General features: G+C 42.0%; 1 protein-coding gene across 1 annotated transcript in view; it reads left to right on the top strand.

Moving 5' to 3' along the window:
• CEP128 (centrosomal protein 128kDa) overlaps window positions 1-15,396 on the top strand; it is a 334,110-nt gene that overhangs the window by 93,609 nt on the left and 225,105 nt on the right. The window contains exons 13-14 of the mRNA XM_015427028.1: window positions 5,295-5,645; window positions 9,641-10,288. Coding sequence (XP_015282514.1) covers window positions 5,295-5,645; window positions 9,641-10,288 — 999 coding nt within the window. The remainder of the gene's footprint in view (window positions 1-5,294; window positions 5,646-9,640; window positions 10,289-15,396) is intronic.

Raw genomic sequence — 15,396 nt, forward strand, 5'->3', positions numbered from 1 at the left:
ATTAATCTAAAAAACATCCCAGAGAAGGAAAACAAATTATTCTAAAATTTACAACTGAAGTTTAGATTCTAAATATGAATCTAGCATTTTCCCAGTTTTTTGAATTTATGGGCAATTTAACCACCACTGAGCCCTCAAGGACAACAGTATTAGCAGCAAACATAACTAGTCTAGCTATACCTGTGGTGATCGGTTTTAGTTATATGACCCAAAGCACGCCTGGACACACAAATTGCCGGTAGCTGTGCTGGTTCATTAAAAAAAATTGACAGGGAGTGCTAGCGCCACCTTGCAAATGTGTGATACTTTAAATGTTATCTGAAGCTCACAGCCCTACTAGCCAGTGAAGTGCTCAGCAAGGCTCTCCAGGGGAAGGCTGGAGGAAGTGCCTGTCTTTTCTCCGTAGACCCTGCTTGCTTGGCTCTGGCCAGCAGCTGCAGGAGCCTGCTCTGCCTCATGCTGTGGAGACAGCAAGAAGGCAGAGATAGATGTAAAGGGTGCTCATGCTTCCCATGTAGGAGCCTGTTCATGTTGAGTACTGAGTGTTCTGCAGGAAGAATCTAAGTCACTGTTGGAAAAGGCAATGTCTAGTGTACAAAGAAGAAGAGAAGACGACCCTGCAGGAGGCAGCAAGGAGACAATTAGATAGTGAGATCAGCGCCTTCTCTCCTTTTAAGTGACAATTCCATGTCTGTCTCCAGATTGCTACTCTCAGGGCAGTTTCTCCCTTCTCGGAAGTGCCACACTCTCTCTCAGCTCTCTCTCTCTCAGCTAGAGATGGAGTTAGGAACCTATCGCTGTCTCTCCTTTTTCCTATCAAGTATGTTAATTCCTAAAAAAAACCTTTATTGACTATTTAATCAGTTTGTGCACCATTGCTGTGTTAATTACTCTGCCAACAGTCAGCACTACTGGCTGATCAGAGCTGGCTCTTGCATTGGGAAATATATATGCCTCCCCCCCCCTTTACTGTCATAATCTTGCTCTGCTGGCATGAGACCTGCAGCTCAGCTGAGTGAGATGCTCAAATCTACCCTGTCTTGTGCTAGGAGGGGAGAGTGAGTGAGGGCATCGAGGGAAGCAAAGACTGCTCAGGTTTCCCTCTGCAGAAGTCTGTACTGAGCTAGTCAGCAGCATTGTGTTAGCCGAATTGCTTTATTTACAGCAATTGGCAATTTATAAACTGGTTCTTGCCAACTATACCAAGGTCCTGTTCCCACCAAAGGTTACCAGAGAAGGAGTTGAGGCTGGTGTTGTTAAAATAAATGTCTTTTACTTAAAGAATATAAATCTCATACAAACAATACTGATGCACTCATACATTCAATCAAGCTCCTTAGAAATACAGTATTAAAACAAGCACATTTGCATTAGCAGGTGGGGGTGATGATGGGTGATACTTATCTGTCTTCACAGCTTGGTTGTTCCAATGAAGAATGGATGGGAAGAAATAGAAATCTAGGGGAAATTCACACACGACTAGAACCAGCCAGAACGTGTGGGTCTCTTGACTGCAGATCAAGAGATCAAAGTAGAGGCAAGGGTTTGGGGATAGCAAGTGGGACTTAAGAGGAGTAAAAAGCAGACAGGGGTTGTTGCGGGGGTTGCTAGCTAGGAAGGGCCAGGTGAATGGTCCTTACCTTTTATAGTGGATCCATTAGGTGGAAGGTAACTGTTCCAACCTGTGGACCCACCTACCTACTAGTCCGTCCCAAAACTAATCCTAATGGTTGCCTATAGGAGTGGGAGGTTGCCTATAAGTAGTGGTCAATATTGTAATCTAATACCTTACTCAAGGAAGACATCTGGGCAGGTGTGGAAACCTTGGCGTCAGGATGCTTCATTGAAGTGTTGATAAAGCTGGCCATCCTATTGTAAACCAAATGTCCATTTGGCAGGAAATACCAATGCAGGAAAAAAGCAATGATGTGTTGTACGTGATCACAACTAGATCTGCAATGGGGGCTGTCTCTTCTCAAGTTGTTGTTTCTTACTGCTCACAATAATGGAGGTGTGTGCTTCTTCACCAGGCTGGTAACTGTGTAACTGAAACCTTCTTCACGTGTAAGGCTTGTGCAGGCACCTTCTATGTGTTGCATCACAACAGGTGACTTGGAATGTACAGTTCTCTGAGCCTGTGTGTGTCCACAGTCCATTGTATGTAGCAATAAATATAGTTCGTAAAGCAAAATATCAAGTTCATTCTGTAACAGTTGTGACACCTCTCTTTCCAAGAGGAGCAGGCTTCTGCAGAGGGAAGCACACGGGCCCTCTGTTTCCCTCTCTGCCTTCTTGCAGTCTCCGCAGTATGAGTCATGGCAGCTCAGTGACATATTGTCCCGTATGTTTCAATACTTATCCATATACTTATTCAGGATTCTCTCAATTTTTCATTTGGGAACTCTAGTACCTCTAGTGCTTTTTGTGGCTATAGATGTTCATCGTCCTCTTCTTCTCCCCTTACAAATCAAAGTGTATCATGAGCACATTTCTTATTTAGCATGATCATCTTGATTTATTGTCAGTATTGTGATATCTTGTCCTTGAATGCATGGCTGGGGTGTTAGCCTTACTGCTGTGCTAATAACTTGCTCTTCATATTATTTAAATAGGGCTTGCTTTGGAGAAGAGGAAATCAGACAAACCGTATATATGTTCAGTAATGGGGGTGGGGGCAACCATGATATTATTTGGCTCTTTAGCATTGGTGTTGTATCATAGAGAAGTACACAGTTATCCAGAAAAAAAAATCATATTTAAGGGGACTCACCAAAGGGTATGGGCATAGGGATACGATGCAGGTGACGCTTGTGTAGTCAACAGCAAGCACAGTAGCAAATGTCTGGTCTATTTAGGAGAAATGTTACATTTCCCCACATATACAAAGCTTCGGAAATGCAGTGATCCAGTCCTCCACTTCTGCGGCTTGAGTTACATACAGTGTTCCCGCTAAGCTGAGTTAGTGTGAGCTAGCTCACAGTTTTTTAGTGTCCGGCTCACACATTTTTGCCTCAGCTCAGGAAGGATGGCTCCAGAGAAAACTAATTTATGAAGCAGCCCAATCGCTTGCTCACAACTTTAATGCCAGGAAGCTCACACAGTAGAATTTTCGCTCACAAGACTCCACAGCTTAGAGGGAGTACTGGTTACATATGCTCATGAATAGAGGGGTGAAGGAGGGTCTATTTGTCCCCCAGCTGTTCCCCCAACCCCCTGAAAAACTACTTCAGAGGACTGAGGGACACAATTCAACATAAAGTTAGGCCCGTTGACTTCAAAGGATATCAGCACACTGTATTCAGTGTTCAACTGTGGTCATGTACCATGTGCAACCTGTAAATGACAAATGCATCTTTATGGTGCAAGAAACTCATAGTACAGTAGAGCCCATAGTACATTTGGTACTTTATACTAGGGAAACTGAGGAAGATTTATTTCTCTATATTAGAAGATTCTGGTTATTTTGCAGAATGCTAAAATATGCATATCTGTCTGTCTGTCTGTCTGTCTGTCTGTCTGTCTGTCTGTCTGTCTGTCTATCTATCTATCTATCTATCTATCTATCTATCTATCTATCTATAGATCAGAGGATCAGATACTGAGCAGACAGCTAGTTGATGCCTAGGGATTAATTACATACTCTTGTGCTTTAAGGTAAATACCTTGACTAAAAGGTTTTGTTGTTTTTTGCAGGGCAGGGTGGAAAATATTAAGTGCTAGTAAAATTGAGTTTGATGTTTCTACATTGTAAGATGAATGTCTTCAATTAATTTAACAATATCTTATCTACTTTGCTTAAGTCTTGAATCTTGTTTCATTAACCACTACATGGAAGTCACAGTTGTATGTACACGATCTTTTCTCATACACTTTGTAGAGAAATAATTATTTTTAATGACCCAGAAAGGCTGAAGATGCCATTATATGGGGTTGGCATCTTTTAATATTATCACCAGATGGGAAGCAATTATAGTGGTTGTAAAGGAAATAATCTAGCAACAGAGTTGGACAGTGAGACATCTACAAAATTCGTGGAAGTTTAAATGTAATAAGTTCTGATGATTTTTGTCAACATACCTTTGCATCATGTAGGTTTGGAATTTGAATCCATAACTCTTACAAACGATTTTTTTTTAATTGAGCTCAACTAGACACTCTAAAACACCTATCAAATCAAGAAAGATTTTCTAGTACACTTGATGGCCTTAAAAAAAAAAAGGTGTGCCAGAGCAGTTGTGTAGAACTTCTTCATTTCTCAAAATAATTAGTCCATCCCTGCTGTGTGTAGCCATAGAAGAGACTTGCCTGTATTCTTGGAAACAATCTCGAGGCCAAAGTAACTTGGCCTCCCACTGTGATTCCCCATAAGAACTGTGGGCCAAAGTATATGTGTGACATCTCTAATTAGGATCTCTCGTACTTTTTCATTAAACTTGTATCCATGTGGCAAATAGCAGATTGTAGACAGAGGAGCTAAGATCAGGAAAAATGTACATGAAGGAGGAATAAACCACTCTTTTTTTCTGTGCCCAATACAAATCTATCTCCCATGGGCAGTTTTTAGTTGTGTTTAAAAACAAAAATACAGGAAATCCTAATCATGATTTTCTTGGTCTCATCTAATATGGACTTATCGTGAGGGCCAAGAGGCCTAAGGCACCACACGGGTTGCATGTATAGCTTAATACCCTCCTGAGCAAAGTTTGAGTCCAGTGGCACCTTTAAGTCCCAACTGAAGAAGTGTGCTTGCACACAAAAGCTTATACCTTGAAGAAAACTTTATTAGTTTTAAAGGTGCCACTGGACTCAAACTTTGTTCTGCTGTTTGAGACCAACACGGCTACCCAACTGAATATAGTACCCTCCTGTGACACACAGGAGTTTCTATTATCTTTGTAGAGCCCTGTGACACACAGAAGACTGTGTGATAAAGATGCAAGGGTTCTTCACTGGACTGACATTCAAAGAGTTTTCTGAAGACAGGTAGTTAGAAAAGAACAGAATATAAGTCAGGTTAATTCATCCCATCTGCTACTTTTGCTTTTGTGCCCATGGAACAATGAAGATACCTGTTTTTCACAGTTGGTAGTAAAGCTTGGTGACACAATTTAAGGGATGTACATGTGGCATTACTCTTATCAGCTGTTCTCTGGGAGTACCAAGGAATTGTATCTTGACTGAACTACGAAGAGCTGTGAAGTCAAGGCTGTCACTCCCCATGTACTTGGAGGCTTTTGGTTCCTGCCTAAATGTACATGTATTAGTGTCTTTTAATATCTTGTGATGGTTTCCAGGTTCTGACATCTGACTTGGAAAAGAGGGAAAACCAGCAGCAAAAGATGCTGAGCCAGCTGAAGGAGATACAGAGCAACTACAAGGCCTGTGAAAACGACTGCAGAGCAGCTGAGTGCCAGGTTGCTGAGCTGGCTCAGCAACTGGAAGAGTCTGTCAAGGAAGCAGAGAGGTATCTTGCTGAATTCAAACAATCTGAAGAACTCAGGCTAGATAATGAGAAGAAGAAGGAGGAGTTAAAACTGAAAGCACAGGAATCTATTAAACATTGGAAGTTGAAATGTAGAAAACTGGAACATGAAATAGAAAAACAGACTGAGAGTCACACCCAGTTGATGGAGAAGAACAATCTGGTATGAGATTTCTTAATCCCCCCCTTTCCCCCAGGCATTTTTGATCCTTCTGTCAATTTCAAGATGCTTAACTTATATGTTTACAAAACTTGGCTGTTATTTTACAAAAACGTGACAGTGGTAAGGTTTGTGGAGAAGGACAAGGGAGAAGAGGTGACTTAATATGCTGATATGTAGAGTTTTGTACTGCAGTGATTGGCTTTGAACAAAAGGTTAGGTGAACCTCAAACATTTTGGAACAGGGCTGGGATGGAAATAGCTGCGGAGATGGCCAGGAGTTCATTTTGCTAATTAAGGCTGGTTCACCGGCTTCATCCTTTCCTGGAGAAAAGCTGACCTAGCCACAGTAATTCAGGCTATTAGCCTTTATATTCTACATTGGGTTGCTTTAGAAATGTGTCTGGAAACTGCGGCTGCTTTGGAACCCAGCTGCCAGATGAAATGGGGCTAGCTGCATGGCACATCATCTTCACTGGCTGCCAGTTTATTTCTGGACTCTTTTTAAAAATACTGTTTTTAATCTTTAAAGTCATAATCAGTATTAGGTGCAAGATTAAGGAAGTTGTTTTATCAATGGGGCAGAGCTTATGGTGATCCTTCTTCAGGAAAATTTTGGAATCAGGTTAAAGCAATGCTCTTTGATTTTTGACAGATTTCTGCCTTATCTGACTGGTTATTTTGCTGATTCAATTTGATGTGGTTTCTTTTGGATGATTTTGTTTTGAGTCCTTTGTAGGCTTTTAACCAAATAATGCCTATTTTAATTTTATCTTTGTTAGCTGCCTTGCTGACTAGGACAAGTCAAAAACTGGGATATACAAAATATAAATTATACAATAGGTATACAATATCTTCATTTTCAGTGGCGTTCTGTTTCTGAGTACTGCTTGCTGGGTAGTAAATGATGTTGAAGGCTGTTCATACTTTCCCCACTGTGGACTTCCTGGAAGAATCTAATGTAGCCATTGTTGGAAACCGGAGGTTGGATTAGATGAGTCCTGGATTTGATCCTGTAGAGTTGCTTTTATCGTCTTGCAGTAATGTCTCCAACATTCCTTTTTTCAGAGGCTGATCAAATTTGGGACCCTCATAAGTTCCAGAATGTTCAGCTTTGATGTGATGCCGTCAGGGTTTGGCCTGGACCTTGATGGCACAGTTCATTTGAATTCTCTCCATCTCATTTTTACGGAATGCATAAAATGTGGCAAATGCGTAAACGTGTGGATGGCAAGTATGTATGTGTATGAACCTATTTGAAAGCATCTCTATACATTCATCTGATTGGACCAGGGTCCCCAGGTGCAAGTATATGGTTGCACTGGCTGCATATGTTCTTAAACATATGAAGAACTCTTTTGGATCAGTCCAAAGAATCCATATAGTGCAACATCCTGTTTCAAACAATGGCCATCCAGATGCTTTTGAGAAACCAACAAGTCCCTTTTTGTACTTGCTGGGGTACGTGTAGTAAGTAGATTTGCTGGACAAAGTATGGCGTTTTCTTTAAGAGCAGATGGCCAGAGTTAAAAACGATCAAATATCGTTGAACAAAGTTTGAGTCCAGTGGTACCTTTAAGACCAACAAAGGTTTATTCAAGGTATAAGCTTTTGTGTGCAAGCACACTTCTGAATAAGTATGTGCGAACACGAAAGCGTATACCTTGAATAAACCTTTGTTGGTCTTAAAGGTGCCACTGGACTCAAAATTTGTTCTGCTGCTTCAGGCCATCACAGCAATCCACCAGAATCTCTAAATATTGTTGTTAGCCTCCTTGAATCTAGAAATAAAAGGTATTATATAAATATTGTAAATAAATGAATGGGGCTTCAGTTTGCATCATGCTAAATGCTGGTCTGGGTTTTTAATGCTGGATTTTAATTACTATATTTTACTGCTTTTGTTTTTATTATTTTTATTCTGTAAACCTGGAGAAGCAGCATATTTTTTTCTAAATAAAATAAATGTGGGGCCTTCCTGAATACTAAAATAGCAGTTAATGGGACACTTGTTTCTAATGGAATGACATTACACATTTTGTGTCCTTTTAGCTTTGTTAAGTTTTTTTTTTTTTGGGGGGGGGAGTCTTATTTCTGCATTTTGTCCATGATGTGGTATTGCAGCCGAAGGTGATAATGCTGTACAATACATTGAATTTTTTTATTTTTGGTAATCATCTGAAAAATGAGCCTTGAAATAGCAATTAGCATTTCAGTTAAATGGTCCTGAATACTGTCCAGAGGTAGAGGGACCCTCCGAAGACTTTACTGAGGAAACATGTTTTTTGATGCGATAATAAGTAAGGGAGCAAAACTGAACAGCATGAAAAGAGCAGATGAGTGCTTCTACCCTGGAGGCAAACTCCGATGAGGAATAGAGTTATGGCAGATGGCCATCAAAAGATTGAAGGTTTTAAAGCAATAATTAAGTGTTTCATAGCAATTTAAAAATAATCAACCAAATATAGGAAACACAGTTTTGACAGTGAAAGCTTGTTTGGGTCCCTGAAAAGCTGAAGTGTGATGTATTCCAGGTCTGACAACTAAGGAGACCTTAATTATAATTTAGAGGTGATTAATCATGCAGTTATTTTACTTTATCAGTAGCATTCTCCATTTAGTAGGGCTTTCAAAGCTTGCTTTATAAATAATAGTGCAGAAGAAATGCATGATCTGAAACAACAGTATTCTGAAGCCCCTGTGAGGGAAGGGTCGGTCCAGAGTACTGGCAGTGAGTGTAGGTCCTGCAGGGGGGAAGGTCAGATCAGTCAAATTGCAGAAATATTAGTTATTAACGGAAGGACTAAGGGTTTGGGAATGGGGAAGGGTCTGGAGCTAAGTAGTGGATCATAGAGAAGGCCTCAGGTTCCTTCCATGGCATGTCCAGTTAAAGAGCACAAGTAAGAAGAGTTGGAGAAGACAGTCCCCAGCCTTGGAGAGTTGCAGCAAGGTGGAGTAGGCAATGTTGACCAGTTAGATGGGCCAGTGGGGTGATTCGATATAAGAACATGACATATTTGAAGTTTACACATGTGAAATTGTGTTGCTGCTGTTGGCAAGAAAGAATGTTGGCTTTTAATGCCAGCTGATGAGATCAGAATAGTGAAGCATCACAGAGAAGAAAACTGAGCTACTTGGATGAAAAGCTTTTATCTTATTTAAAAATATAAGAGCCTTTTTCTGTTTGTTGTACTATTCAAACTGATATATAAATAGCGTTTCAAAAATAAAAGACATGTTTTTGTGCTCTTACTTTTTCCAAAACTCTTTTGGTGTTCATCCCCTTGAGTGCCTTCTGGGACCCGCTGGAATTACGGCTCATCTCCAGACTACAGAGATCAGTTCCCTTGGAGAAAAAGGATGCTTTGGAGGGTGCACTGTGTGGCATAGTACCCCACTGAGGTCCCTGTCTTCCCCAGGCTCCGTCCCAAAATCTCCAGGAGTTTCTCAACCTGGATCTGGCAAACCTACCCCCCCATCCCCCACTGGTGGCCAGGGGTGACCTGGCAACCCTACTTCTGACAAAAGTTATACGTAACATCTGGAGACTAAATGACTAAATATAAAGAGGCACCCCCCCAACAGCAGATATGGTCATATGTCTAATGTTTACTGTATATATGAAAGGCCTCTCTTAAGCTGCTGCATGAAGAAAGGGAGGATTGATGGCCGTTCAGTTAATAATGTCCCATAAAACCAAGTATGTTTGTTAATTACTAGCACTCATCTTGGGTTCCACTATGTGGTGGTAGTTGTCCTTTCTGGCCATTCAGTTGATAAAGGTGTGTCCCATCAGTGAAGAGTTTGTATCAGGTAATATCAAAATTATGTAGTTGCTGAACTTCACCACAAAGTCTGGTAGATCATGAAGTTATATAGCTGTTTTTCTTTTAGGATGGTGTCTAGGTTCTCCTTTCTTAAGTGCTGAACCATTTATTTCTATAATAGGAGTTCAGATGACTTTCTGATTCTCTCTCCAAACCCCTTTTGAATTATAGGTCCTTAGAGAAAAAGATGACTTGAAGGGTCAGTTTCTTTCAGCCATGCACCAAATGGAAAATCTTCAAAAGGAGCTGAGTGATATACTTGAAAAGCGGGCCAAACAAGAAGAGGAGCTGCGTTTTAAAGACAAGAAGCTGAGTGAAGCCAGGTCTCTGCAGATGGCTCTGGAACAAGAGATTAGAGATGTCCGAGAAACTGTAGAAAAGCTAGACAGTGAACTGCAAAAACAGAGCCATGCACAGAGCCAGGTAAGCAGTGATAAACAGCATCTAGAAGAAGAACTTGCAACTATCAACAAGATCCATGAAAAAGACCAGGGAAGACTCTTGGAGATGCAGGCTGTTATAAAAAATCTTAGTGCCATTCGGGCCGAGCTGACCAACCGACTAGCGGAAGAGGAAAAAGCCAAGAAGGAGATGCGCAAGAACCTAGTGGAGCTCCAGAAACAGAAGGAGTCCAGTCAGGAGGAGATGGCTGCAACCAGCAAACAGCTGAAGTTGGAGAGAGATGTCCACCAGCAAGAGTTGGCGGAACTGCAGTCAGAGCTGCAGTGGGCCAAAACCAAAAATGACCAGCAGGTCCAAGAGATTAAGCGCGTCAGTCAAGAAAAAGAGGAAGCAACTGGTCACATTGGAAAACTAAAGGTATCTGTGTAGGATGGTCAACTTAAGTTTTCTTTCTCCCATTAGATAACATACCTTTTTACCCCAGTGTTCCTAATGTGTCAGTTTAAAATTGGCCTTGAACACAGAAACAGAAATAATCCATGCTAAAGTATGTTGGTTGATATTTCTGGTTCACTATTTTTGTTCCTGTCCATTCGTGTTTTAATTATGTTCTTTTCCTTTTTGTGATAAAACTTCTTGTTGTGCACAATTTTACTGGTTTTGATTTTGCTACTTATGGGGATGTATGCATCTGAACTTGATTTCTTTCATGTAAGCTGCCCAAAGTGCCATTTTTGAGGAGGTGGGGTATCAGTCTGTGATACACTGAAACCCCACTGCTCTTGACCTGTGGAAATCTCATTCAGCCATCTCATCCCTGCCTACATTATTTCAAGCATATCTTCTTATAAGGGCTGGAAAATGTTTTAATGGAAGCTGAGATTCCCAGGAAGCAGGCTTCTGTTTGCCCTACTCATGGGATAGCTAAAAAAACACTAGTGGCATACATCAGTAATTGTTCCAGGAAGCATACTGATCAATTGGTTTAAGTGGAACTCCCTTTCTTCCTTCCACGTGAATATTATAGTTCTTATATTCTTCCTATACTTGATTTTCAGTCCCTAAAATTTGCCAGAACTCTTGAACTCTGGAGCCTGCATCTCCTCATTGTCTGATGCATGCTTGGTGTGAAGCACAGCACAGAAAATTGAACTTGGCAACAGAATGGCTCCTTGGCTTCTTGTATCTGTAGAAGTGTCTGTAGTGCTGTTAAGACCCATATTACACTTGCATGCAAAATGTAATTAGATTCCTACTTTTAGTAATGGAAATTTACTTTGACTAATGTAGAAGATTCGTTTGTTTTTTTTAAAGGGCCACAGATTTTTCAGGGAAATAGGCGAGCCCTGAAAGGGGAGAATCAGCAGGTAAATAACGTTACTTCCATGCGGACCCTGGGCAACGAACTGCTTATTTTCCACACCGTTTCCTTAAGTCCTTAGTACCACTTCAGTACCGCTGCTTTTTGCATTTTATTTCCTACTGCTGTCCATCAGTTTTGCTTCATGATAGAAAGATGAGGGCCCTTCCGGGAGGCAGCAACAAGTCTTCAAGATGGGAGCTGGAACTATCACTGCATTTGCCACTAGCATGTATTAGTAGTACAGTATCATTTGCCTATGAAATAGACTACAGGAAAGTGTAATGGTGTATTCTCTCTTCCCTTCCCCCCATAATGGAAGAATTCCTTTTAAAACAGACACATGGAAACAAAGGGACTCTTTGCCTGTTTTCCAAAAGAACACATTAACCACTAAACCAAAGCGCTATATTGAGAGGGCTGTTCTCTTCAGTAACCAATCTCTATAGATTATCCGTTGACTGAAGAGAAGACAGAAGTTTATTTATTCCAGGTGCCAGATGAAAACTATGTATCCCAGCCAAAGATCAATCATGTTCATCTTTTTAAGGTTTTTGCTTAAAATCAACCTAATCACTCTTGAAATAAGTAAAAATAGAAGAATCACAATGTTACAAAAACGTGCACATGTAAATGAAATCAGGAACAGAAAGACATGCACACCACCCCTTATCCTATCTACTTTAAGATTAAAAGATAAAATAAATTTCTGTAAATCTCACCAAAGGGTTTTCAGAAAGATTAGATAGTCTTACGCAACCCACATCTGAATGATTCAGGGGTGTTCTCCACTGAGGCGGAAGACATCTTGTGGGTGGTTCCACCATCCATTCATGGAGGCAGGAAGTTAATGTCTTCCTCTTCCTCTGTGGCGTGGGACTGCCCTTCCCTCAGTTCTATTCCTGCCTCGAAAGGGAGAGCAGCTCTACTAGGCCTTGCCTACTAGTTTTTCTGTTTGTGAATGTAATTTCTTCCTTATAGCCTTTCAGTTTTCTTTCGCTACACTTTCCTCTGTTACTGTTCTTCAACTCTCTCCATCTTTACTTATACTAACTCCTTCTCTGTTCCTCCTTTCTTTTCTGTTCCTTTTCAGCTCTCCCTCCCCAAGAGGGATTCCTCTGTTGGAGGAAGACTGAGCACTTATTCAAAATAGACTTAAAGGAGTCCTCCCTCTTAAAACTTTTGTATAATTAAGGAGGACTGATATTAGTAAAGGGGTTGTGCAATATCTTTTGTGATATATTAAGAGACGATACTTAGATGTTTTGATATATGATTCTTTCTATGTATTAAGGCTTATATGATAAATAATATATGGTGAATAAATTGTAAAAATATAAAACAAGCAGATCTACAGTACAAAACATAGTATCAGCCTACCCAAGGGGAGAAGCTCTTTGGAGATGCTCTGGAAAAGATTCTGGTTGAGACAAGGGATAAAAGAAAGCAATATCCAAAACCTTGCACTGCCCTAATAGAAGAGGGTATGGATCACAGTCCTTTCGGTCTCAACACACACTCTCAAGACCTAAGCAGGATTCCAGAAGATCCAGATGGGGGTACCCCAATTCAGACCTTTAAAAAGGGATTCATCACCCCTAGGTTCAACAGATAAACCTCAAACAGGGCAGAAAGGACAGAGCGAGACAGCCAGCCTAACAAGGCATGACTCCGATGACATTCTCCAGTGGTTCGGATAGCAGGACAGTCCGTACTATTGGGATAAGCTCCACCTCTTCCTGCAGGGTTGGCTCCGATCTTTGATCCCTGTGAGGCGGGGCTTATCTTCTACAGCTTCCCCAGTTCTTGCCGGCCCTGCTTACCAGCAGGACGTGCTCCGGCAGCGCTCGTTTCGAGCGCCTAGGATTTCAGGAAGAAAAAGAAAAAGAGAAGAAAGAAGAGACGCAGTAGCGGCAAAGAGTCGGGGTGAATGATCCTGCACCGGGTTGTCCCCGGTTGTTTGGCAGAGCTCTGTTTAAGCCCTTGGCATCTGTCCGCTGGCCTTACCCGACCTACGGGCGGAGGGCCTCCCCCTGCGCTATTCCGGGGGTGCAGAGGAGCCTGGTGCGCAAGATGTACCCGCGCTGAGGCAGTGGACAGTGGATCGCTCCAGCGCAAAGAACCGAAATAGCCATTTCCAAAGAAGGTGGTGAGTTTGAGGGCCCCCTGAAAGCCTTCCCAGTGGGGTTGGAGCCTTGGGGAACGAAGACTGCCACGGCGCAGGGCTTGACCATGCCAGTCCTGGAGCCTATGTTTTTAGACCAAGCAGAGACTGGTCATTTGGAAACTCAGCAGAAAAGGAGGAAGGCAGCTGGCTTACCTTGGGCACCCCATGTTTGAGGGTGTTAAAAGGACAGGGGACTTTCTCAGTGAGGGCCTTACGAATGGTTATCAGTCTGAGCCCTCAGAGTCTTGGTCTCTTCACAAGTGTGTATGAAACTACTCTTTTGGCGAGCTAAAATGGAGACCATTTGACTCAGCCTGAAAAGTTTCACTTTCGTTTTCCTCCACAGAAAGTTTCACAGAAAGTTTCACTTTCGTTTTCCTCCACAGATTGGTACAAGATGGCTGATCAAGCTAGAAGGCAGGCTTCTCCAGACAGAGATAGTTCTCTGAGTGAACTCAGTTTCCCCAGGTTGTCTGTCTCACTGGCCAGTCAAGACGCAGTTCAGACAGATTTGGATCCTAGGGAACAAGAAAAGACTGAACTGATGGACTAGTTTCGGTCTGAAATGAGGAAGGGTTTTAAGGATATGGTAGACACCCTTCAGGGAGCAGGTTCCTCTAAGACTTGGCCAGGTAAAACCAGATCCCTTAAGAGGTCAAAAACATGTGAAGATTTTTTATCCAGCTGCTCTGACTCCTCCCAGACACAAACGCAGGAAAGATCATTTTTCTTCTGTTAAATTTAGTAACCAGACGGGACACAAGGAGTTGGTGTCCCAGTCCTCAGATTTTTCCTCTGAAAGGGAGGAAGGAGAATTATCCAAGGAAGAGGAGGAAATTGTGCCACCTGTCCAGTCCAGATTATTTCCTCAGGAATGTTATTCTAAACTTCTACCTAAAGTTTTGCGAACCCTGGATCTTTCATCCAAACCTAAAGTGGTAGAGGAACTGGACTCTGAGTTTCAATCAGGTGCAGGTAATTTAATGCCTATAGTCTCCAAGGTACAGCCAGGGCTCCCTCTTCCAGCTTCCTTTTTTAATATTATAAAGGCTGAATGGGAGCAGCCGGCAAAACCTAAAGCCAGTCACCAGTTGGTTTCAAAATTTTATACATTAATGCCTGAGGCAACTAAGAGACTGAAAGTACCAATAGTGGATGATCCTATTTCAAGTCTGTCTTCCAGTGCGGTTTTGCCTATGGACAAGGAGGGCCTTCCCAAGGACCAGGTTGATCGACGTATTGAACAAGCTCTACGCAGGGACTTTGAGGCCTCATCTCAGTCTTTGAGAGCATCCACCGCCGCCTCTTTATTTGCCAGGGCAGCATATGACTTGGCTTCGGCTGGGAGTAATGTCCATAAGGAGTTCAAAGATAAACTGAAGAAAATTGCATTAACTATAGCGTTTGCTGCTGATGCGGCTCTAGATGCCTTACAGTTGTCGGCTAGGGCCATGGCATGTAGTATTACTGCTCGCAGAAATACTTGGTTACAGCTTTGGGATGCTGATTCTTCCTCCCAAGCCAATGTGGCGTCGGTCCCCTTCAAGGGTGGGAACCTATTCAGGGAGGGTCTGGATAGGTTCTTAGTGGAGGATAGAGACAAAAAGAAGGTGTTACCATCTAAAAAGAGGGACATTAAGGCCAGAAAGAGTTTTCAGCCATTTTGGGATCAAAAAAGAGGTCAAAAGTCTTTTCTTAATAGACCCTTTAAGCCCAAGTGGCAACCCAGGCAGTCTTCTTCTAAACCCTTTTCTCACACAAAAGGGGAACAGTCAGGCAAGAGGAACCCCAAAAAAGGGGCTTCAGCATGACTATCTTCCCAAAAAGAGACACTCAGGTATTGGGGGAAGGTTACAGCGATTTGCCACTCAGTGGAACAGGACACTCACGGACCGTTGGGTCCTAGACATAGTGAACAACGGCTACAGGCTGGAGTTTTTTTTCCGCACCCCCAGTCAGATTGATAAAAATAGCGAAACACAGGCACACTGTAAAACA

The sequence above is a fragment of the Gekko japonicus genome, unplaced genomic scaffold (genome assembly GCF_001447785.1).
Source record: "Gekko japonicus isolate JY-2015 unplaced genomic scaffold, Gekko_japonicus_V1.1 scaffold368, whole genome shotgun sequence".
Classification (NCBI taxonomy): Eukaryota; Metazoa; Chordata; class Lepidosauria; order Squamata; family Gekkonidae; genus Gekko; species Gekko japonicus.